This window comes from Sarcophilus harrisii, chromosome 2 (assembly GCF_902635505.1).
Source record: "Sarcophilus harrisii chromosome 2, mSarHar1.11, whole genome shotgun sequence".
Taxonomy (NCBI): domain Eukaryota; kingdom Metazoa; phylum Chordata; class Mammalia; order Dasyuromorphia; family Dasyuridae; genus Sarcophilus; species Sarcophilus harrisii.
This window is the reverse complement of record NC_045427.1, coordinates 661,265,619-661,290,727: the sequence shown is the minus strand read 5'-3', so window position 1 is coordinate 661,290,727 and position 25,109 is coordinate 661,265,619. Positions and strand designations below refer to the sequence as shown.

General features: G+C 51.0%; 1 protein-coding gene across 3 annotated transcripts in view; it reads right to left on the bottom strand.

The window, feature by feature from the left end:
• Positions 1–25,109, bottom strand: part of ADGRA1 (adhesion G protein-coupled receptor A1) — a 196,831-nt gene that overhangs the window by 96,284 nt on the left and 75,438 nt on the right. For all 3 annotated transcript variants that reach the window (XM_031957074.1, XM_031957076.1, XM_031957075.1), the window contains 2 exons: positions 24,390–24,603; positions 418–582 (listed from right to left, as the gene is read on the bottom strand). In XM_031957074.1, coding sequence (XP_031812934.1) covers positions 418–582; positions 24,390–24,603 — 379 coding nt within the window. The remainder of the gene's footprint in view (positions 1–417; positions 583–24,389; positions 24,604–25,109) is intronic.

Below are 25,109 nucleotides of genomic sequence, written 5' to 3'. Positions count from 1 at the left end.
CCTTTCCCTGTGCTGGAACCCCCTTGGGGGAGGGGGGAGGGGGAGAGCCCTCCGGCTTTCTCAGGGATGCTCCATGAGGAAGGATTGTAGAATTTGGAATCAAAACTTGAAATGGAAAGAGCTGGGGAGGGAAGAGTTCCGTGACCATGGCCAAGTCCTGTGCTGCGCCCCCCCCGGGACACTCCAAGGGTCTTTTGTGCACTAAAAAGTGCTTCTAGAGGGTGGCCGCCATCAGCCAGTCAGCTTGCTCAGCAATTCCAGTGCTCCCGGTGCTGTGCCGGGGACTTCCCTGCCCCTGGCGGGCACCACAGCTCACCACCCGCTCCTGGCAGGCATCGATCGCCATCCCTGCCAGGTGTCCCCCCCCACCAGTGGCACCAGCCCCACGGTTTTAGGAGCCAGAAGGCCGTGGCCCACCTGAAGTCGCCCTTCCTTGTCCAGAGCCTCTCCGGGGAGCAGTAGGGCGCCGCGGTCTCCAACACCGTGATCTCAACTCCTTTGGTTCGGTTGCCGTAGGTGTTGCTGACCCGGCACTCCCAGGATCCCGCGGCATCCGTACCAATGCTGGTCAGGGTGAGTTCCCTGAAAGGAATAAATGACCAAGACGTCAGTGAGACCCCGGGCCTGCCCAACAGGGATGGCCAAGCCCACACCGAGGGGGCAGCGAGTGCCTGGAGGCAGGGTCAGGCCCCGGGGACACAGGGGGAGGGGGAGGGGTGTCTTCTGTGGGAAGGAGGCCGAGCTCCTCGCCTGGATGAGCACGTAGCCTGGGGGATGTCCGGGTAGCATGTAAGATGTCCCCAGTAGGAAGGTCTTTATGACCAAAGCAGAACTAGAGATCATTACTGATCACAAAATAGAAAATTTCGATTATACCAAACTGAAAAGTTTTTGTACAAACAAAACTAATGCAGACAAGATTAGAAGGGAAGCAATAAACTGGGAAAATATTTTTACAGTCATAGGTTCTGATAAAGGCCCCATTTCCGAAATATATAGAGAATTAACTCTAATTTATAAAAAATCAAGCCATTCTCCAATTGAAAAATGGTCAAAGGATATGAACAGACAATTCTCAAATGAAGAAATTGAATCTATTTCTAGTCATATGAAAAGATGCTCCAAGTCATTATTAATCAGAGAAATGCAAATTAAGACAACTCTAAGATACCACTACACACCTGTCAGATTGGCTAAGATGACGGGGATGCGGAATGATGATTGTTGGAGGGGATGCGGGAAAACTGGGACATTGATGCATTGTTGGTGGAGTTGTGAACGAATCCAACCATTCTGGAGAGTAGTTTGGAACTATGCTCAAAAAGTTATCAAACCGTGCATACCCTTTGATCCAGCAGTGTTACTACTAGGATTATATCCCAAAGAGATTATAAAGAGGGGAAAGGGACCTGTATGTGCACGAGTGTTTGTGGCAGCCCTTTTCGTAGTGGCTAAAAACTGGAAACTGAGTGGATGCCCATCAGTTGGAGAATGGCTGAATAAATTGTGGTATATGAATATTATGGAATATTACTGTTCTGTAAGAAATGACCAACAGGATGATTTCAGAAAGGCCTGGAGAGACTTACACGAACTGATGCTGAGTGAAATGAGCAGAACCAGGAGATCATTATATACTTCAACAACAATACTAGATGATGACCAGTTCTGATGGATCAGGCCATCCTCAGCAACGAGATCAACCAAATCATTTCTAATGGAGCAGTAATGAACTGAACCAGCTATGCCCAGAGAAAGAACTCTGGGAGATGACTAAAAACCATTACATTGAATTCCCAATCCCTATATTTATGCCCACCTGCATTTTTGATTTCCTTCACAAGCTAATTGTACAATATTTCAGAGTCTGATTCTTTTTCTACAGCAAAATAACGTTTTGGTCATGTATACTTATTGTGTATCTAAGTTATATTTTAATATATTTAACATCTACTGGTCATCCTGCCATCTAGGGGAGGGGGGGGGGGTAAGAGGTGAAAAATTGGAACAAGAGGTTTGGCAATTGTTAATGCTGTAAAGTTACCCATGTAAATATCCTGTAAATAAAAGGCTATTAAATAAAAATAAAATAAAATAAAATTTCTTAGACCCTAAAAAAAAAAAAAAAAAAGATGTCCCCAGTAGCCTGGGGAATGTCCCATGACTGGTGAGCTTGGCCACATGCCTGTCATGATGGCACTTCCAAAGTGCAGGCCGTGGGTACCCTGGGGAAGGGGTGGCCATGATCCCCTGTGCCAGTCATTGCCACTGGGGACATAGGTGCACATTTCTCACTGTGGGGTGCGGGTCAATATCCTTCCTTATTCCCCACCTGGCAAGAGAGGCTCCCATGAGCCCGAGCAGCCGGTTACAGCGGGTTCGGTGAGCCCGAGCACCGGTTACAGCAGGTTCCCACAAGCCGAGCAGCTGGGTTCCCCGAGCAGCCGGTTACGGCGCTCGCTTTGGCCCAGCACCTCTCCGGGGCGAGGCAGTGCGCTTCAAGCCGAGGACCCCCCACAAATTAAATCATGGCGTCCACCTCAGGAAACTCACAGCTTCTTAAAGCTGGGCCAGAACCAGGAGAGACTCCCATAGTCTTCAGACCCGTGAAGACCCGGGATGGCCAAGAATCTCCCACACATCCTCAGCATGCAGAGCAAATCAATGGCTCAAGCCCAACAGAAAGCAAGGAGAAGCAGCTCAGAAATCTGGGCTCATTTAGGACTGGGGATGATTCCTGGCAGGGAAATGGGCGGCCTTCTCTGGGGAGTGGGCCCAGGATGCCTCAAGGTGCAGCCACTTACACTTGGCCGCTCCGACAGCGCGCATTATTTCAAAGACAAGGAAAATGTGGACATGAAGGGGAGTTCTCGTCTCTGCCATCAGAGCTTCTCTCTTTGTCTCTCCAAGGCCCTGCACATGCCTGGCACACCATAAATGCTCACTGGCCAACTTGTCTGAACAGGACCGACAGGACATGGCTGTGACCATCTCCAGAAGCTCAGCCCCAGACCGCAGAGTGGTGGTGAGGATCCTGGCAGCGAGTCCCTTGGCCAGGAGGGCTCTGGCCTCCTCCCCGGCACTCAGGCTCCTCCCTGGCACTCGGGCTCCTCCCTCTGGCAGCCGTGCCTGAAATGGGCCAGTCAGAGGTGCCCTATTAAGGCTCCCAGGGTTATGGTAACCTCAGCCCAGCGATGATCACAAATGCATCACAAACAGAAGGGACGGCCAGAGTCCGGTGCCAGGAATAGGGCATAAATGATGGCTCTGAGAAGGGGACATCTAGGGCATGACCTCTAAGTGTGTGTGTGTGTGTGTGTGTGTGTGTGTGTGTGTGTGCATGTGTGTGTGTGCTGGGACAGACAGTTTCTTGAAATTTTCCAGATAATAGGATTTAGGTTATAAAGCCAGTGAAGGAAGTGCCGTGTGCCGGCCCATGTCACCGCCAGGCTCTGCTCCACCTGTGCTCTCACCAAACCAACCCTGGGGAAAATCCTGGCCATGAACGCCCGGAGAATCTGGCGAGATTCACAGTCTGGCTGCCAATGCCCCGTTTCATTTTGGAGGCTTTGTTCTAGTTGCTTTACATGATTCAGTGGCTCCGGTGGAAAGGCTGGGCTTTAGCAGTCCTGAGAGATCCCAAGCCTCCCTCTGGCCCTCCGGCCATCTGGCCACGGGCGAGCCACGAGGTGCACCCTCGGAAGCCACCGTTTCTGTGTCTGCACCACAGGGCCAGAACATCTGTTACCCTCAGGACCCAACAGCGGAAGAGAAGAGCAGAATCACCACAGAAATGTCAGCCAAGGCCATGACCGATTCCAGGAGCAGCCATACCCCCTGTTCGTTCTGAACAAAGGTGAGATGAAGAACGAGAGATCGTGTGTGTGAGTGTGTGTGACTGTGAGTGTGCGAGTGTGTGTGCCTGTGAGTATGTGTGTGCAAGTGTGAGTGAGTGTGTGACTGTGAGTATGTGTGTGTGTGAATGTGTGTGTGACTGTGAGTGTGCGAGTGTGTGTGCCTGTGAGTATGTGTGTGCAAGTGTGAGTGAGTGTGTGACTGTGAGTATGTGTGTGTGTGAGTGTGTGTGTGACTGTGAGTATGTGTGTGTGAGTGTGTGTGTGACTGTGAGTATGTGTGTGTGTGAGTGTGTGTGAGTGTGAGCATACAGCTCTTTGCTATTGTTAAAACTTCTTACCAGAGGCCCCAACACAAGGAAAACAATCCAGCTTCAGGGGGAGAGCCCAGAGGGTGGGGTAATAACTTAATTGTGCCCACAGGCACAAAAGTGGGCCTACAAGTAGCCCTGTAAGTTAGGAGAATGTGGGTAAGAAGAACTCCAGGAACCGGGGAATACCGTGGGTCACTCCTGCGGGGGGGAGTTCCATGGGGGCAGAAACAGCAGCAGCCTTGTCCCTGAGGGTGGCAGGGGTGAGGAAGGAGAGACTTGGGGGAGCTGGTTCAGGGCGGCCCAGAACATCAGTGGGGGGACGGAACGATCATCGCGCAGTGGCGAGGGCCCAGCTGACGGCGGGTAACAGAGATGCGACGCCCTGTCTTTCCAGACACGAACAGCTTTTATGTGGGGGCTGTGGATGGGAGGGGGAGCGTGTAGTAACGCAAGCTTGGGGGTCGGCAAGGGGTACCAAAAGTGGCTGGGGGCGAGAGATTCAAGAGTCCCTGATATGGCACAGTTCGATTGTTGGACCTCCCAGTGAAGGGACAACAGATGAGGAGCGACGTATCAGGGGGAGGGAGGAAAGGGGGCACAGAAGGGGGAGAAGAGTAGATGGGTCACATGGGGTAGAATACACTCAAGTGTAGGAGGGGGTGGTGAGGGAAACCCCAAAGTCAGGACCCTAAGCTGTTAGAGCCTCCATCTGGGAGGAAGTAGGGAGGAACTTGGAGATGCCCAATCTCACCCTGGGGGAGACCATGATTCAAGCTTGGGGTCTGCACCTCTCTGAAGACCCCCCCTCCCCTTTCTATGATTGTGGTCACAGAGAAGAGAGAGGTTGTGGGGATTTGAAGGTTAGTGAACTGGCAAGTCAAGGGACTCCAGGGGCTGACACAGCTATGGAGGGCTCCAGAACAGAGCAGAATTGGAGGTGGGGGCAGCTACTGAACAAGGGGGGGGGAAACAAGGGGGATTGGTGGGAAGGGGGAAGAAAGATTTGAACCAAGGGAGAGAGAGGATAATGAACATCAGAAGAAGAGGGGCCGACAAGTGATGGCACAAAGGGTGGTTGGAAGGAGAGAGGAACAAGAAGACTCTTTCCTCCTCCTTGCTAGGCTTGGTTTTTTTGGGGGGGAGGTTGTCTGAGAGAAAGAGCAACCAGTCCCAGAGAAGGTGGCCTAGAATGCAGCATCTTCTAGGAAAAAAAATAAGTCCCCTCAGTGCTGTGACTATTTTCAACAGCGTCATCCTTGCCTCCAGCAGGACGACTCGGTATCTTTGAAAGTCTCACAAGGGACCTTTCCAGTGCAGCTCTCAATGCCTCCCTGTATATAAATCCTCCCGGGAGGGTCAGAGGCCATTCTCTGGGACTCGCTCTTCTGTTGCTAAATTACCCTTTCTGGAGAAGGTGGAGACACTTTCCAGAACACGGAGAGTGTCCGGTCAGTTGTCGCGGCTGGTGCAGCCATCCTTCCAAAGCAGTCAGCGTTCCCCTTCTCCAGCCGTCTCAAACATAGTTACAGAATATCGGCACGTGCAGACTGCACCCTTATCATGTGCAGCTACTGTTATTACTGTTGCCAATGTCATTTGTGGTTTATTCTCACAGAAAACAGCCTGTCTGGTAGTGGTTTTAATTGTGACACACGTGTTACAGCGAATGTTAATGAAGATTTAAGATACTCGCCCCAAAATGATTATTTTAGCAGCGGAAAACATTTTAGACACGAGGACAAATGTTACAGAATCGACACATTAGTCATTTCCTCCCAGCCACAGGCAAAAGGAGTCCCCGTGATTCCCCACCTGAGGAGCGGCTTCTCCCCCAGATCTGATTGGATGATGTTGCCAAATCTTGAAGAGGCCATAAAACCGTGAATTTATAGTTTAACTGGCATATGAGCAATCTCCAGGAAAAGTGTAATTTTAATTGTAATGTATGGAGAGACTAGGAGTTTAATTATTGTTCTGGAGAATTACCTGTCATAGCTGGAGAGGAATTGGAAGAGAGAAAGAGCTTCTCTTTTTTTCCCCTTCTAAGAGGAGTGAGGCTGACCTTTCTATGGAGAATAAATAAGAAAAAGATTCTTGAAAAGTGACATTAATCGGTATCCGGAGTGAAACCAGTGATGGGGCTGGGGAAAGAATGAAGAAGTCAGCAAGGGAAGGGATGGCCAGGGAGTCTCGGGCAGTCAGACCAAGATGTCTTTTTTTAGCATTTGCTCGATCGTAAGTAAATTGTACGACAGTAACTTGGATGTCACATTTAAGTAGAGGACATTAAGGACCTGGATATCTAGAAAGATGAACAGTTATTTATGGGAAAAGGGATTTCTTCAGTTTATCCCAGGATTCATATCTAATAAATTGGGATAATGATTAATGAATGAATGATTCTCAGAAGAAAACGTAAGTTCTATAAGGCAAAGGCTATGATCCCACTAGAGCTTAAGAGGAAGGAGGGACAGAATCAAGACCAGTTTTGCAGAAGGTGGAGACGAGCAGGCTCCTCAGTTTGGCCCTGACTGCCCCTCCCTCCTGAGACAAAGCAGAGCGCTTGGACAGGTCTGTGCTCGGACATGGAGTGAGGAGAAAGGACAGGCCAGTGCTGGGTCTGACCTGGGCCCGTGGGCCGCCGGGGGCCCTTCCTCTCCATGGCCCACGTGTCTTTGGAAGTCTTCACCCAGAAGCCGAGTAGCTTGTCAGGGGGGTTGTGGAGGGAAGGAACAAGCTTCCATGGAGCACTCAGCCCTAGACTCAAGGAGCTTGCGTTCCAAGGAGAGAAGACCCAGAGAAAAGGAGGGAAGCAGGAGAGAGGCAGAAGTTGTCCAGAGTCAGAGGGAGGCCCTGTGGCAAAATGAGGCTCCTGAAGGACCTCCCCAAAGCAGAAGGGGCGGGCCTTTTACAAGGATAACCAGCAGGGAGAGAGCAGCTCCCTCCCCACACTCTGCAGGACGCTTCGGGTGGCTCCAGGGCTGAGGAAAGCTCCAGGAGGAGACAATGGTAGAACGATCTCGAAGTCCAGAAGGGAAATCCCGGGGGACAGAGACTTTCCATGGCCTTGCAGCTCCGAGATTCCAACGTGGCCGGCGGGCTGGGGGCCCTGGGAGAGTCCGGCTGTTGGGCTCTGCCCTCCATACTGACGGTCCCTCCTCCAGCTCGCTTCCCTCTGGCCAAGGCTGGCTCAGGCCCGAAGGACCCTGGGCAGGGAGGGCAGAAGGGGATGGCCGGCCACACTGCCCGAGGCCCGTCTGGCAGCCTGCTTTTCACATTTCTCTTATTCCTGGGACTTTAACATATTCACAAATGTGAGGCTTTCGCCCTTTTTTCCTGCGTGTGAGGCAAGACTAGGCGGCAGACGGTGATTTCCGATTCCAAATTATAAAGGGTATTTTGTTATTGCAAGTGCACACTTTCACACGTCTCGTTGCCAGTGTAGAAATTCATGCCTGGCCCTCAGAGAGCCTTTTTCCTGGCTCCCTGATCCGAGGCTCTTGGCAGGGCCCAGCTCATGGCCTCGGCCTGCAGCCGAGGCGGGGTTGGGCCCCCTTGCTGTTCTCCAGAGAGTCATGGGGACAATGAGCCCACCCAGAGGAAACCGACCAACGCCCTCCTTCAGGCCTGAGCGGGAAAAGACTCCCCATCCCAGAGAGAGGAGGCGGCTCCTCGTCCCTCAGGAGACACTTGTGGGTCTCCCCTCCCTCCCTCCCCAGGACAAGCATGGAGCTGGATCCCAGCGGGCACCACTGCCCAGGCCCCTTGGAAGCTGGCCGCAGCTGCCCTGCTGTAACCTTATTTCTCCTTTGCCAATCAGCTCTTCCATGCAGCAGGGGCGAAGAGAGGGGGGTCAAAGCCAGAGCTTGCTGATGGGGACAGCAGAGGGTACAGGAGCCTGGGAGCAAAGGGACCGGAGGACTCCGCGCACTGGGCTGGAGCAGGGCAGTCTGAGCCTCCCAGGGACATGCTGCAATCTGGCCGATCCCCGAGCCTGCCTGCACAATCATCCCAAGGACCTGGAGCCCGGGTGGGGGGCTCACACCCCTCCCTGGCCAACTCCCAAAGTCAGCCCTCTCCCTGCTGGCTAATTCCAGAGGCATCAACGGGGACTTGGGAGCCTCCAGTGGCCCCAATGAAAGGGGAGACTGACGGTCTGTCTGGAGGAGCTGCATCTGGGCAGTCGGGTGCCCCCTACCCCCAAGGGCAGCCCCCTCCTCATCTTCCCCACTGCTGCTGCTCCCTGGAACCTGCTGTTTGAGTGCTGGGTGCTAGAGGAGGGGTGTTCCCGGCTCTCTGGGAGTGAGCCTGACCCTCGCAGGGAGACATCAGCTGGTCCAGGTTCTGAGGGACTGGGCCCACCTCTTGCTGGCTCAGTGTCGCTCTGGTTCCTCCCTGAGAAACAACCGCGCCCTCTGACCCACTTTCTCCTTCTCTGCCTCAGCTTCCAGGCCAAGACCCCTTGTACCTTAATGTAAGTGCCTTGGTCAGCAGCCGGGGACCATCCTGGCCAAAGAGCCCCCCTCCACTGTCCCCATAGCCTGGGGGCCCCCTTCAGGGGGCATGAGGGACGGGGCCTGGCTCCTTGTCATCTGCCTTTATCACTCCCTCAGCTGCCTTGCTCCGCCATTAAGCTGCTCAGGGGAGAACCCAAGGAAATGGGGACATGTGGGTGAAGGTTCTGCTGGCAGGAGACCAGGCTCTAGTACACAGTGTTCCCCTTCATTAGACCATTCGGTCTTCTTGGGATTGTAAGTTATGGGACCCCCCCCCACCTCGTGGCTGCCAGGGGTTACCGGAGCCCCACTGCCCATGGCTATTGAAGATCTAACAGACCTGTAGAATGGATCTCTTCATGTGACAGGATGATACAAGGAGACAGAGAGGAGTTGCATTCTCTGGCCTCTCTCTTCCCTCTGCCTCCATTTATTTCGTTCCCCATCCCCAAGCAACACCTGTGTCAGTGAAGGCTGGTTTGCAATTCCTTCAGGGTTGTTATGATTCCCACCTCTGGGGCTTTTGGAGAACCACCTGCCCCTCACACTCAGGCTTGGTCCTTAACATGCCAGGGGTCCTGGAGTTTCTGATCTGAGGGGCGAGCTTGGGGGCCCCTGGAACGCATTAGGTTTCTCTGTCCCCCACCTCCAGGTCATTCCCTTCTCATCCTCCTCTCTGCTTCCTGCCCCTCAGCGGATCTACATCAGAGCCGGCGCTCAGGGGTGACAGGCAAGACTAGGGAGATGATGAATGTCATTGAAGACGGAGGGTCCAGGGACCGGGAAGACAGGGTGTGGACACGTTTTTACTTTGGGGGACCTGAAGCTCTTATCACAATTCATCCCATCGCTTCCCAATTCAGGAAATCGCATATTCATTATTAACGCATTCTCAAATGAGATAATGTATGTAAAGTGCCCTGTGAATTTTAAAGCCCCATAAATGTCAGCTATTAATGGAGTTTATTCAGCAACATGGCTTTCCAGATTTGGTTGGTTTGGTGTCGTCGGCGGCGCATTTGCCAAAAAAGTGATTTTGGAGCCCTATGAGTTTGGTTTCTGGAAGCAGGCCCCCAAATCCCAAACAAAACTGCCCTGGTGGAGGGCAGGGGCCCTGGGAGAACCTGATAGAGGAGTTTCCAACAGAATCTCCCCGCTGATTCCAGACAAGGCTTAATCTCCTTATGATGAGCTTGATCATTTGATTACATGCCCCTGGGACCAGGCTGGGAGGCAAAATCACCATGCTCAGAGTTCATTCTCCATGCTAATTAATCTTCAGCTGATTCATTTGTCAGATTTCGAGTTCAGATGTTTTAAGCCACTAGAAGCAGAAGGTCACGCAAGCCACAGGTGAAACGCCCTCAGACTGGTTAGTCAGGAGATTCCTGGGGCTCCCAGGACTCGGGCTGAGCACGTGAAGATGAAGGAGGCAAAGCACAAAAAAAGGGAGACCTGGTGTACGTGGGGCTGAGATCTTCCGGCTGGTCCGAGAACCCCCAGGGACTCACGGCCACTGCCTGTTCAGTCTGTCTGGGACCAGCCTGCTCCCTTATTGGAATCCATCCCTCAGGCCCCGGAGCAGTTCTCCCCTGCTGACTTTCTGCCCTCCCCCCAGGGGGGGCACAGGTTGGCCCTTGGGGAGTTCCCATTCCTGAGAGAGGGGCAGATGAGGGAGGGGTAACAGAAGGGGCTCTAGGCGGCACCCAGCGGGCTATAACACCTGAAAATGGGCCAGGCTTTTGGTGACCGGACTATTTCCCTGGGAACAAAGGCCTGGTTTTTGTTTTTTGTTTTTTAAAGAAAACCATTTCCTTGCTATCTGTGGTTTTTCACATGGGGCATCTTGCCCCCTCCTCTTCTCACAGAGACCCAAAGGGGGAAAACCCCCAGTTCCCAAACTAACCAGCACGGGCCACACAACTCAGGAAATCACTGGCCCGAGCCAGTGGGAAGGCCTTAGGCTCTCCCTTCTTCTCGGGGAGCCGCCGGTGGGATGTGGGGGGCCCAAGGTCATCCAGACTCCAGAATCTAACCTTCTGCCGCTCATTTTACAGATGAGGAAACTGAGGTAAAGGGGGGGGTAAAAGGCCTTGCCTGGGCACACGTGGCTAGGAAGTGTCTGAGGCTGGATTTGAATTCGGGTCCTGGCCGGCACTCTGTGCGTCCCCGCAGCCTCTGTCCTATTTGTGGGAGCCCGGACTGGGTAAACTCTCACTCCTGCAGTGGCTGAGGCGGGGCCTCCCGGAGAGGGGAGGTGGAGCCACGGGGCTCCTTGGTCTGTGCCCCACAGCCGCTTCAGAGGCAGAGCTGTCCTTGGTCCTGGAGTCCCACGCAGATGGAGCAGGCAGACAGCCAGGCAAAGGAGCTGGGGAACGGGGCAGACTGAGGGGGGGGGGCACACTGAGGGGGGGCCAGACGGAGCCGGGAGGGCCTCCAGGGCCCTGTTTCAGGCGCCAGCCCGTGTGACTCTTCCCGCTTCACCTAAAGGCGTTCCGAGCCCCCGGTGCTGCCCAGGCGGCCTCCCTGCCCCGTCTTGAGGACCCCCACGCCGCCCCCTTGGGCAGGCTCGGAATACAATCTGCAGCCCGTGGCCGTACCCAGCCAGGAGAACGAGTGTAAAACCCAATAGCTGGAGCTGCGGACATCCGGTTTCTCTCCCCTCCTGGGCATGGGGGAGCCGAGCTGGCAGCTGGAGGGGGCGGGGGCACCGGGGAGAGCCCGCCTCGCTTTCTCTCAGCTCAGACTGAACTCCCTGAGGCCGGGTGACAGGATGGGGAACGAATCTCCCATTAAGGTTCATGGAGACCCCACCTATAATGCCCTGTTCCTATGAAGGGCACTGACCTTTGGGGGAAAAAAGGGATTAAGCAATTATTAAGCACCTACTATGTGCCAGGCCCTTACTGAGTGGTGACAAACATTTGTTCAGCGATGGGTGCAGCATTCATAGCTGAACCCAAGAAGTGGAAAAGGCCCAAGGCTTCCCGGACCACTCCTTTCAGCCTCGCCCTACAGGACGGTTGCCTAATGTCACAGACCCATTCCCTGGGGAAAAAGTTGGAAAATAAGAGGCTCCTTCCCCATCAGTATTCCAACTGGAACTTCCCCACCCTCTGTAGCTGGACAGTCTATAAACTATGGGCCAATGAACCCGATCCTAATTCCTCGCAAAACGGCTGGTGTCTGTGGGCCAGCTCTGCAGAAAGACCTGGCCCCACTTCATGGCCGGGTCTGCCAGGAGGGAGCCAGACCAGCTTCTGCTTATTTCCATTTTGGGAGACTCGGTAGATCACATTCAGGCAGCTTTAGCAAAGCGCTGGCCAAGTCTTTCACGTGGTTTTCTGTGGAAGAGATGGAGAGACGTTGGCAACAGGGAAATTTGGAACCAGTGGAACATCTGACTGGGCAGCTGGACAGCACTGTACAGGTGTGAGACCGGGGCTCAGAAAGGTCCAAGGACATGCAGGGAGTCGGGGGCAGCAACGAGTCTGGCTGTGCCCCTCGGTCAGCCAACAGACATGCTGGGTGCTCGGGATGCCAGAGAGAAAATGCGAGCCCTTGTCTTTGAGCTCTCCTGACGCTGCTGGTCCCTCCTTCTGGGGGAAGGACACCCCGCTCCTCTTTCTCCTTAGACTCCCAAGGGGAGCCTTCCAGGGGAATCAGCCAGGCTCTGAGTCTGCCGAAGGTTGCTCCTGCTCTTCCTCCAGAGACCATCTTCTGGGTTGAACAAAACTTGTGAAGCTTTTGACCTCTTCTAGAAATGGCACTTCGCTTGTATTTCCTGCAGGAGGAAGCCTCGTCCCCGGGCTCTTTCTTCTTGCACCGATCCTCTTGTCTCCTGGAGTCTGCGAGGAGACCCCTTCCCCCCCCCCCCCGGCTTTATGGGCTGGTTTACTACTCAATAAATTCACACAACTTCCTGTGGCTTCTAGGACCATATCAACATCCCTGTTGCCGTTTTAAATTCTTTCAAACCCGACTCCTGCTGACTTTCTGGCCAAATTCTATGGAAGTGACCTTCCTGCGTTCCAGAGCCTAGGTAAGCTGGTAGCACCCTAGTTTATAGAGACCTGGCATTAGGAAGACTCCGATTCAAATCTGGTTCAAATCTGGCCTCTTGTTAGCTGTGTAACCCCGGGCAAGCCGCTTCAGCCTGTTTGCCTCAGCTTCCTCATCTGTAAAATGATCTGAAGAAGAAAATGGCCACTCGGGGACTTTTGCCGAGAAAACTCCAAATGGGGTCGTGATGAGTTGGACACAATGAAAAGAACTCCTAGAAACTTGTGCGGGAACAATCCATCCGAGCTGTTATAACTTTCCTTCCCATTTCAGAAATCCCTCCTTTCTCGCCTTCACAATCAGTCAAAAGCTGTAACCGTCACCCACTTTCACGAGCAAACAGCAGGTTAGTGTCAAAGAAAAATGCCCTATTTATTCTACAGCTTCTGATGCAGAGTCCACCCTCCCCTACCATCAGCCATAGGTCATGGAGACTGCCTGTATTTATTGTAGTACTCCTGTTTCTCAATCATTTAACTTGCATAAAACTGAGCTGCCATTGCCATGAGATTCCTGACTTTTTTAATGTCCCTAGCCCTGTTTTCCCCTCCAACCTTGGGGGTTTTATTTATTGTGGTGCTTTTTAGAATGTCGATTTGGAGCAGAAGTGACTAACTTCATCCCCATGGAGAATTAGGAGAGGCTCGAAGTACGACATGGTGCTGGAGCTGAGTTTTGAAGGAAACAAGGGGTGGGGCTGAGGAGGGAGCAGATGCCAAATGTGGGAGACAGATCACGTCTCCCATTGGATGGGAGATGGAGGAGAACATGTGAAGAACAGCAGGTAAGGCTTGGCTCACAGCCTAGCTGCCCCTCCCATGCATGAGCTAATACAACATTGACCCCATACTCAAATTGTTCCAAATAAATCAATGATCTGGGAACCAAAAAACAGCGACAGAGCAAAACCGATTGTACACTTTTGGAAGAATTTTGGACTTTTCTTTGTCTCCTGCACGTAGCACAGTACTTGGCACTTAAAAAGCTCTTAATAACTGACTGAATGATTGGTCTTTCCAACCTTCCCAAACCTGCTAATTGTGTCTCCTTTCTAAACGACCTTGCAAGTATATAGCAGAGCTTTGTTTATGTATTTTATATGTGCATATTATATTCTCTAATAAAACCTAGGCTCCTTGTCAGCAGAAATAGCACATAGTCAACACTTAATAATTGCTTACTGGTTTGAACTTCTAGCCAAGGTGTTTTCCTACCTGAGGCTTGCTCAGGTAGCCTCCATCCACCTTCCCCAGTATTACCCTGAAGTTTAAACTAGACCAAACGATGATCAAGAAAACCAGTGAAAGACGATAGTAACGTGTCCGATGGCAGAACCATTCAAAAACACCTAAAAGTCCTGAGGCTGAAAAGGATCCAGCAAAAGTCAAGCCCCAGCAAGGCAAATATAGGGTTAGATAAAGTGGGTCAACATGGAACATGATTCCAAAAAACTGAAAGCCAACAACTGGAGCCCCAAAGCCCATTAGTAACTCTGTTCTCACTGATGGAGAATGAAGGGCAGGGTGGGGTGGTTGCAAGCTGGAGAGAAGAGAGAGCTGATATCTTCCCCTCCTTGTTCTCTTGGGTCCCACCTAGTTTTCCTGACTTCCATCTTCAGGAGAGGAAAAAGAAAATGCCATTTTAGATCACTGCTGAATAGAGAGAAAAACTCTGGGAAGAACCTGACATGAGAGAGTTAGAAGTCTCCATTATACCCCTGCCCCATGCTGAGTATACTAAAGTCTTCTGGGAATTTCCCTCTGGGTGAGATCTCCTGCTTAGTGGAGCTGAGTTACCTTATCCTCATTGGGAGAATCCACTTCAATCTGTATTTTCAGGTATATATGTATACTTCCTCTGATTTCTCTCTGGATTAATATGTTTATTTGCTATTTACTTTATGTGTTCATTGTGAAACTGGTATTTAGTGGGAAGGGAATCACGCCATGGCTATACAGCTTAGAGACTTTTTTCCCTCTTAAGAAACAGCAACGAGGATGTTAGCTTGAACCTAAAAAGTACATCCTTTAGACTCATAATATTTAAGGTAGTTGATAGGCATTATTCTAGTTGATAGCCCCTCCAGAGCTATCGGAATGGCAGAGAGCTTCCTGGACAGATCAAGGCCACGAGGTGCTATCACCTTACTGAAAAGCAGAGTAGGCAGTGAAGTCTGTCTTGTCACAAGACCCAGTTCAGAAACTAAGCTGGAAAGATGATCACGAAATACACTTATTATATGAAGATCTCCCCTGCCCCCAGATAACAAAGCAGAGATTCCAGTGGGAATCTTGTTTTCTGCAAGACTACATGAATGCCTAGAAGAAATGAAGCAGGGATTTAAAAAAAAATAAAAGCTCTGGAGAAAAGACTTGGAAGGAAAACCAATAATTTAAAAGAAAAACTGTCCCAAGAAATGGACCCCTTAAAAATTAGAATAGAGCAAATAAAACTGAATGACTCTATGAAACAACAAGAAATAGTAGAACAAAATTAAAAAGTGGAAAAAATGAGGGAAAATATAAGAAATCTTATCTCAAAAGGCCAAAGGATATTAACAATCAAGTTTCAGTTGAAGAAATTAATTATGTTCATATTCATATGAGGAAGTGCTCTGAATCATCATTGATTAGAGAAATGTAAATTAAGACAACTCTGAGGTACCACTTCACACTTCTCAGATTGGCTAAGATGACAGGCAAAGATAATGATAAATGTTGGAAGGGTTGTGGGACAACTAGGACCCTAGTGCATTGTTGAAGTTGCAAAATGATCCAACCATTCTGGAGGACAATTTGGAACTATGCCCAAAAGGCATCCGTTTAATCCAGTAGTCTCACTCCTGGGCCTGTATCCCAAAGAGACCATAAAAGAGGGGAAAAGACACATACGTGCAAAAAATGTTTGTAGCAGCTCTTTTTGTGGTTGCAAGAAACTGGAAATTGAGTGGATGCCCATCGGTTGGGGAATGGCTGAATAACTTAGGGTATATGAAGGCAATGGAATATTATTATTCTATAAGAAATGCTGAGCAGGCTGATTTCAGAAAAGCCAGGAAAGACTTACAGGAACTGATGTTGTGAAGGGAACAGAACCAAAAGAACATTGGACAGTATCAACAAGACTGTGTGATAATCAATTGTAATGGACTTGACTCTTTTCGGCAATGCAACGATTGAAGGCAATTACCATAGACTTTGGATGGAAAATGTCATCCACATCCAGAGAGAGAACTATGACGAATGGATACAGATCAAAACATAGTATTTTCACTTCGTTTGTTTGTTTCTCATGTTTTTTTTCCTTTTGGTCTGATTTTTCTTGTACAACATGACAAATATGGAAATGTGTTTAGAATTGTACATGTTTAGCCTAAATCAGATTGCTTGCTGTTTTGGAGAGGGGGAAGTAAGGGAAGGAGGAAGAAAAATTTGGAACACAAAATCTTGCAAAAATAGATGTTGGAAACTAAACAAAAAAGGAATGAAAAATTAGATATTTCAAGAAATAAGAAATGAAAACTGCCCAGATCTATCAGAACCAGAAGACAAAGTGGGAAAAAAGGATATACCAATCCCTTCCCAAAGAGAGCCCCTAGAGGCAGAGCCCCAGGAATGTTGGAGCCCAAATCCAGAGCTCCCAATTCATCAAGCATCGGAAAGGAAGCAATCAGCCACCAAGGAACCGCAGTCAAGACCTAGCAAGTTCTACTAAAAATGAGATATATTGAAGTGCAGTGTTCCCAAAGGCAAAAGATACAAAGGTACCACCAAGAATCACTTGCTCTAAAAAAAAGTGAATATAATCACACAGAGAAGAGTTATGAACCTTTAATAGAACAGAAAAGCATTTCTGATGAAAAGATCAGAGATGAATAGGAACTTTGAAATATAAACACAAGAGTCCAGAGAAACCCAGAAAAGTACATTTATTTGATCCGTTGCAAAGACCTGTAGGATGATGCTTTAATAAGGGGAGAATATCCCCGTTTTCTTTCAGAGCCTGAAATGGCTTCAAAGGATATTGAGAAAGTTAAACAAGAAAACCAGAGGTCCTTGGTTGGGTTGATTCTATTCTGAGGATTGAAAGTGGAGGGGAGAAGGTAAAGGGATGAAAGTGTTGGAAAGGAGGTAGAAAGGATGGAACTTGCTATTTCTCACAAATGGGGTGCTGAGAAGAGATTATAAGCAGAGGAAGGGAGAAAGTGAGCATTTGAAATGTGCAAATGAGTGTTGAACAACACGATTTTTTCATTGATGAATGTCAAACTCAATAGGGAAACTAGGAGGGATGGGGTTAGTGGTAGAGAGAGAATATAATACTGGGGAGAAAATAGTCAAGATTAAAATATACTTTTGTTTCAGGGCAGGATTAAATGGGATGGGGGAGAGAATTATAAGGGTATGTCTTAGATCACCTCTTAGACAATTGGGGGATGGCCAAGCTAATTCTAGTCCATGAATTTAATGGAATATTACTGTGATATAAGAAATGACTAAAGAGATGATTTCAGATGATAGGCGGTATGATCTGATGCAGATTGAAAAGAGCAGAACCAGGAGGACAATCAAGGACAATATTGTAAAGACAAATAATATTCTGAATGACTTAAGGGCTCTGATCGATGCAATGACCAACCATGCCTCCAAAGACCTTAGGATACAGCAGGTTGTCCACAAGCTGAGAGAGAAGTGATAGACAAGAGGTGCAGAGACACACGTTCTTGGACATCATTGGACATTGGACCTGTTGATTCCTTGTCTATGCCCGTACAAGTTTATTTTTGTACCTTTCTATAAATTGGGGAGAGGGGGGGGATAAGAAAGGGAGGGGAATGGACTATAACGATGTCTAGAAAAGAGCTCCCCAGATTCTCAGGAGGTAGCACGAACAAGCCTAAATGGCGAATTTGTGGGTAACGTGGCAAAATTATTATGTCTTTTGTAGGGAAAGCAGCACCAACACTATGAGATTCATGGTTTCATAAGCAACCTCCCTTTGTTTTCTGTCCTGTATATGAACCTGTTCTTTGGATATTTAAGCTCAGAATAAAAACCCTCTAAATAAATCCTTGTTGTTTGATCGGAGCTATTGGGACCGGCTCACTGTTCTTAAAGTTTATGTTGCCTGATAAATCTCCCCATCCTTGGGTCCCCAAGGCCCTCTGCTTCTATGCCTCCTGCTGGAAAGCCGCCTCTTTGTTGATTAAACTCATCTCTCTTTGAAGGAGACCATGGGAGAGAACTTTCTGCAGTCGCCAGGTGGAGCAGGCACAGAGAGGTGGAGTCTGGCAGCTCTGCTGAACACTCCCACACAGATGAGCTTCCGTGTCCTCCAAGTGGTTCAGAGACTGGGCTCGCAGCAGAAAATGCCATTTCGGGGGGTTTGCTGTTCCTGTTTTTCAGACTATCCCATTGCTTCTCTTTGGAATTGTCCTTAAGGGCCCTCATTCTATTGCCGAGGCCCTGTTTCTTTCCTGGAGCTTCCCCAACGTTCTAGGGCAGCTGCTGGGACCCCAGACTCATTTCTGGGCATTGGGACGAATGGAGATAGGCCTTTGCCTTTCTTTGGAGTCCTGTGTTCCTCTTCCCTGGGGAAGTGACTGCTCTCAATTCTCTTTGTAATCGAGTTCTTTTCCTTTAAAGATCCTGCATTTCCGCCTTTTCCCTTCTCTTCTGCTTCTTTCTGGTGCACTTTACTGCTGAGAGGATGTGAGGCAGCTGGGTGGGCCCAGCCCGGCCCCTCCCTCAGCCCAGAGCCGTAGAGGTCCTGGCTGTGGCAGCCGGCTCCTGCATTCGGTCTTCATCCGTCCACCGCAGGTTTCTCGGGGTCAGGGATGCTTTTCTTTAGGACTTCAGAATTTCCTTCCTGGACGCTTCCCGGCTCGCCTGGCCGGGCTACCCTGGAAAATCCTAGTCCGGGGGCTGTGTTCTTTGGACACATTTTTACTCTTCTATAATCTTGGGCACATATGAGAAGGAAAAGAAATGGCTTTCATGTCCAGGGGGGTCCTGGACACATCCCCTGAGGTCAAACCCCCAAGCTGGTCGGTGCTAATCTGAGCCCCGAGAGCAGCCCCCTCAGTAAAGAGTCTTCACTCTGCTGGAGGAGTCGGAGCTTTGGGAGCTCAAGAGTGGGCTGTTCCTCCTCCATTTCCCACCTCCATGACTGGAGACCTTTAAGTGTTTAACAATAGGCTCCTGAAAGGAACCCACGTACACAGTAGAGCTTTAAGTTTAACTTGCATTATTGACATTTCCCAGTGACTTCTTAAATCTAGAGTAAACCATCAAAGAAACAAGTCTAGTCCCAATCTGTAGCTTGCCTATTCTCACTATAAAAACAAGTGCTGGTTGCCTCTGGCCCCTCACCCCTGTGGAACCTGGCAGTCCTTTCCCCAGGCCTAGACTCCTCTGGGCACTCCAGGTGGTGACTCCAAGGGCTGCTGGCCCCCTGCCCCAGGGCGGCCGTCTCACCTGTTGTGTTACCTACTCCCGGTGATTGTGGACAGTTGCCAGGCAACTCTTCTCTGATTTTCTCCTGGAAACATCGGAGCATCTTGACACGTCCTCTTCTTCTTCCTGCTTGTAAATACTGGCCCTTGGACCCGGCTGGGCAGTTTTCTCTTTCACATTTACCTTTTGGGAACCTAAATCCTAATTACATTTCTAAGTTCTGGAGGGCAGGATAACCTTCGCAAGGTTCTGTGGCCGGAAGCCGGCCCTTTGGATATTTCCAGACATCTAATTCCTGCCATAATTGAGCATCCTCTAAGACAGCTGTTCCCTCCCACTCCACTATTTTCCTTCCAAAGCCATGGCCTTGGGCGGATGGCAATAAGAAGAGGACCAGCTGTGTCCCCAGAGCCTTTGGCTTATTGACCGACGGTCTCAGATTAGCACGATTTCCATGCGGGGCCCAACAGAGGCGCTCTCTTTGTCTGCCTCCGTCTCCTCCACTCTCCTCTCTCCGTCCCTCTTTCTGCCTTCCTCCGTCTCCCGTTCCTCTCTTTCTGTTTCTCCTCCTCCCCCAAGCTCAGCTGCCCAGGCCCTGCCCCGTCCAGAGGCTCCATGATGGCGATGTGTGATGACACCTTGGGCCAGTAGCCAGGTCAGGGATCATTCCTTAATTAAATGCTGGAGAGCTGGCCCTTCCCAGCTCGTGCCGAGAAGCCTCAGCTCCAGTGAGGCTCTTCCTGGGCCATTCTTCGAGGGCAGCTGTGATTGGCAGGATGAGCTTTGTGGCTATTTGTGACCATCTGCGCCCAGCACACAAGCTGGGCTCCAGGCGCCTGCAGGGGGGCCGGGGTCCCCAGAGATCCCAAGGATCTGCCCGGAGCTGACTCCTCTTCAGTCTCAGGGGCGGCCATCAGGATGCGGATCCTTCAAAAGCACAATCTTCAGTGGACTGGCCCTGCCCGCTGTGCCCGGCATAGCCCATGAGCCCCAGGATGGCAGAGCACTCGCTTACAGCAGGGCCGTGGCTTCCTCCCCTCCTGCCTGAAGTGGCCCCTGCTCCTGCTCCGGCCGGACTAGCCGTCAGTGGCCAGGCTGGACATTAGGCGGAAGAAGCTCCCAATCCCACCCCTGGAGTAGGACTTGCAACACTCCCAGACGGCACCGTTCCTTTGCATCAAAAGCCCCGTCGAGATTCTCCTCCAAACATTCCTTTGTGGTGGCAAAAGAACTTTCTGAACCCACTGGACTCTTAACAGACTGAGTTCTTTGGGTGGCAGAGCCGGCCCTGTAACTACAGGAAACCGAGAGCCCAGAGGGGTGGAGTCACCTGCGCCGCAGCTGATGCGTATAACAAATGGTCAGCTGGTTCATTTGGGAGGGCCCCGGTGGTCAGAATGCCATCAGAGCCTTCTCCCTGGCCAAAGGCCGCGATGGGACCTCGCCATGTCAGCTCCTCGGCTCCCCTGGGTGACCGGAGACGAAGCCCTCGGAACCCACACACAGGCTGGGTGCGATGGGGGTTGGGGAGGGGGTGGTCGGGTCTGCTCTTCTCCCCGGCTCCTCTCGAGCTCCGTCTCTGAGAAAGCGAGGTATCAGTGAGAGATGGGCCTCTGGAGCCTCCAACCAAAGTGGGCTCAGCAGGCAAAGCTTCCCACAGCCACCTCTTCTTGGAAAATGGACCAACAGTGGGAGAATGACCCCAAATTGTGCCCCAGGTGGCCAGAAGGCCTTGAAGGACTTATTCAGAGAGCTCAGAACTGGGGTGAAGAAGGGGACTTTCCAGCCTCCTAGGAGGACATAGCGGGAGTTAGGGGCTCCTCTTTCCTATTTTAAGACGTTGCACTGCATGTTTATGAGTCTTTTGGTTTTAAGAATTCCTTTTGTATGGAGAAAATAAATAGCTGCCCTGTACCTAGAGGGTGGACGGACGGCTCAGTGGACAGAATGCCGGGCCTAGAGTTAAAAAGGCTCATCTTCTCAAACACAGAGAATGGAGTCTACTTTGTAAAAATACAGGTCATTTTCCAATGGACAAAAGTCAAAGGATGTTGTGATGACCACGCCAGCACCCAGGACACCCCAGAATCAGCCGGAGTCAGGATAAGCAAAAGTCCTTATTTATTCTTGGTCTTTAGACGTGGGATTGAACAGGATGGAAACAGAATCTCCGCGACCGCCTTCTCCCTCCTCTACAGCCAAAGTGACTCTGGCTCATCTTACTCTGCCCCCCAGTCCCTCCTACAATCCTCTGTACACCAATCATTGAGCCAGCACAGGATAGTGGGAAGGACCATTCCCCAAGCATATGCCCATAGAGTATTGTCCAATCGGTAGTTAGTCCTAAGTGCTCAGTTGTCCGACCTCAGTGCAAGGACTCAGGAGTTTCAGCCGTCTCCAGGATATGAACAGATGGTTTTCAGGCAAAGAAATCAAAGCTATTGTCATAAGGACAAAATACTTGAACCACTACGATCAGAGAAATACTCATTAAAACGGCTCTGATCTCATACCTGTCAGGGTGGTTAACATGACAAAAAAGGGAAAATGTTGGATGCTGGAAGGGAAAAGTGGGACATCAGTGCATTGTCGGGGGAGTTGTGAGCTGATCCCACCATTCTGGAGCAATCTGGCACTGTGCCCAAGGGGCTGAAACTGGGCAGACCCTTCCATCCAGCAGTGCCGTTCCTAGATCTGTATCCCAAAGAGACCCCAAAATGGGAAGATCTCTCTGTACAAAAACATTCTCAGCAGGTCTTTTTGTAGAGAGTGAGGCTTAATGCCGCCAGCTGGGCTAAGCGAGCCAGGGCACGGGATGGGAACTGAAGATACTGCGCTGTAAGAAATGACGAGCAGGATGATTTCAGAAAGACTCGTGTGAACGGGTGCGGAAGGAAGTGAATCGGGAGATGTTGTACAAGCAACAGGGCATTGCTGATGAAGAACACGAAAGGCTCAGCTCTTCTCAGCAACGCGGTGATCCAAGGCGATCCCAAAGGCCGCCCTCAGCAAGCTCCCTGCGCCCCCAGAGAAAGAACGCAGACGAAAATGTGCTATTTTTCATTTTCTTCCTTTCATTCTTTTTGGGATAAAGTCTTGTACAAAATAACTAACATGGAAATGTTTTGCACGAATGTCTATGTACAACCTATATCTGATTGTTTACCGTCTTGGCGAGTGGGAAGGGGGAGAAAGGGACAGAATCTGGAGCTCCAGAACCTTTAAATAAAAATACAAACAAAAAAAAGAAGGAAAAAGACTCCTCTTCCTGAATTCAAACCTGGCTTTGAAAATTCACTAGCTAGGCAGTCACTTCACCCTCTTTGCCTCAGTTTCCTCATCCATAAAATGAGCTGCAGAAAGAAATGTCAGACACTCTAGGATCTTTGCTGAGAACACCCCAGATGGACATGTCTGAACTACATGACAGCACGGGGCCATCTATTTAGGACAGAGGGAGCTCAGAGGCCATCCATGATGACTCCAAGGCCTTCAGAGCAGAATTGCCTTACTCAGGCTTATCCACCTGCTAGTGACCATTATCCCAGAACTCTGGGAGAAGGTGCTTGCCGTGGGTCAAACTTCAGACTGAAAGGCTTTTCCCTGGGGTGGGGGTGGGGGTGCTGAAGAGGCTTGACCTTTTTTAAGAAGTCAGGCTCCCTTAGGACTGAGACTGTTCCACACAAGCCCTGAGCTGGGCACCCTTCATGAGGAAGGGGCTCGCGACCCCTCCCCACAGTCCGAAGTGTCAGCGGCCTCGGCTATCACTGACCTCCCGGGCCGGGCTTCCTGGACAGTGTCATCACAGCAGGGCCTTTGGAATGGAACCGATGGCCGGCACAAACAGCCAGCCTTGTGCTCAGGGCGCTAAGAGGGGAGGTTTCATTAGTTCACCAGCCTTGAGGAGGGGAACTAAAGGGGCAGATTTGATTTTCCATTGTACAAAGGAAGCTTCCGTCAGTTTGATGAACTCTATGTAACATGGCTTCTCCCCCAGACACACACTCACACACACACTCTCACACACATATTCTCACACACTCACACACAAAAAATACACTTGCACACTCACACACACACACTCTCACTGACATACATTCTCACACACACACTCACACACACACACACACACACACACACACACACGAGTTTGATTTTACAATCACAAGATAATGTTGTTTAACGTGGTAAAAACCTGCTCATGTAACATTAATTCTGCAGCCTCTGAATTTTAATGTGTTGGGAAGAAAGCTCAGCAGGAACAGCAGATTTCTGTGTGGGTTTTTTCTCATCCTGGAACCAGAAAGCTCTAAATCAGTACCTTGGCACCGGTGCCAGGGGCTGCCAGACAATGGCGGGGAGACTCTTGGCCATCAGCCATTCGTGGCCGGGCTCTGATTGGGGCAGGTAAATGGCCGGGTCCAAGCATCCGTCACCCCGGGGCATTCCCACTGATGGAAATGAATGGCCCATGGGGCACCTCACCTAAAGGGACTCTAGGAACAGAACAATCTCGGGACATTCTCGGTTGTGTAGCCGCAAATTTCTTCTTGCACATAAAGCGAGAACTTTTAAGCTCATTAACTGCTCGGCTAAAGATATAATTTAGAAAATTAAATAAATTGGATTCGAAGGCGTCCCCTTCTCTCAGGAGCCGGGAAGCCAGAAAATAACCTTTAGGTTTTTTGTCCATGAATTATTGGGGCTGCTCGCAGGGAGGCACCGGAGGCCTAGAAAAGGGGCGACTGCCCCAACCAAGAAACGCTCGTTTGTTAAAAAAGACAATGAACATGAACCACGTGAGAGGAGCCTGGAGCCCCCGGAGCTTCCCTGCATTATCTGCCCTCCAGATGGGCCCCACCAGGACAAACCGGGAGCCCTCATTGCTCTTCCCTTGCCCAGTTTGCAAACGTCTTGTTCCATCAAAAACATGGGCAGAGCCGGGCTTGTGGAGTCCCCTAAGGGAACAGCTACAGATGTGTCGGTGGCAGGTACAAGAGCACCCCACGGTGGGGGAGCAGGCACCCGGGGCTCCCTGGGAGGACTCTGGACATGTGCTAACAAACAGGCCAGAACCTGGCCTGAGGCGGGCTCGGGCCCCAGTCCATGCTGGAGCCTTTTGTCATGACGCAAGAATGGGAGACTTCCTGCCCCTCGGATGCCCCGTTCCCCGCCCCCTGAGAGAGCCCCGAGGGGCCCCGGACTCACCGGGTGACCAGGCTGCAGTCGTGGACGACGCTCTCCTTCACAAACACGCCCCGGGCTTCGTCAGTCTCAGCCAGTCGCCCGTTGTGGTACCAGTGGGCCTGTGTCGAGTTGCCCACCAGGGTGGCCGTGCACTGGAAGGGCAGGCGGTCCCCGTGGAAGACCACCTGGCTCTGGGACGGAATCAGCTGGAAGAGCGGCAGCTCCAGAGGCCCCGCTGTGGAGAGACGGGTGGAGGTCGGCTATGGGGGGGGGGGAGATCCACCAGACTGGGAGGGCTGGGGAGGCAGGGCAGGGGCATAAGTGGGGTGGGACCCCCTAGCAGACCCCCGGTGAAATCCTCCAAGCCCAAGGCCGGCTAGAAGGGCTGCACAGCCACTGGCCTTTACAAGGCCTAACGGGGCCTGGGGAAGGGAAGGGCTCCTGGCGACAGAGAACCCCCCAGGTCCCTGGCAGGGCTTAAAGGCCAGATCTCTGGGGGCAACGGCTGGACAAGGGTGGGGGCTCTGCCTGTGCTGTAAGAAATGACAGCAGGATGGTCCCAGAAAAGCCCGGCCAGCCTTGGGGGCTGCCTCCTCCCCCAGGCCCCACACCCACTTCTGCCGAGTCTTAGAGATGTCGGGCCCAGGGAGCTCGGCCCAAAGTGCCTCGCCCAGTTGGTTCAGAGGCCAGGCACGGCGCTGCCAGATCGCTGCTAATTCCAGTGCTGCCCAGTACGGGGAA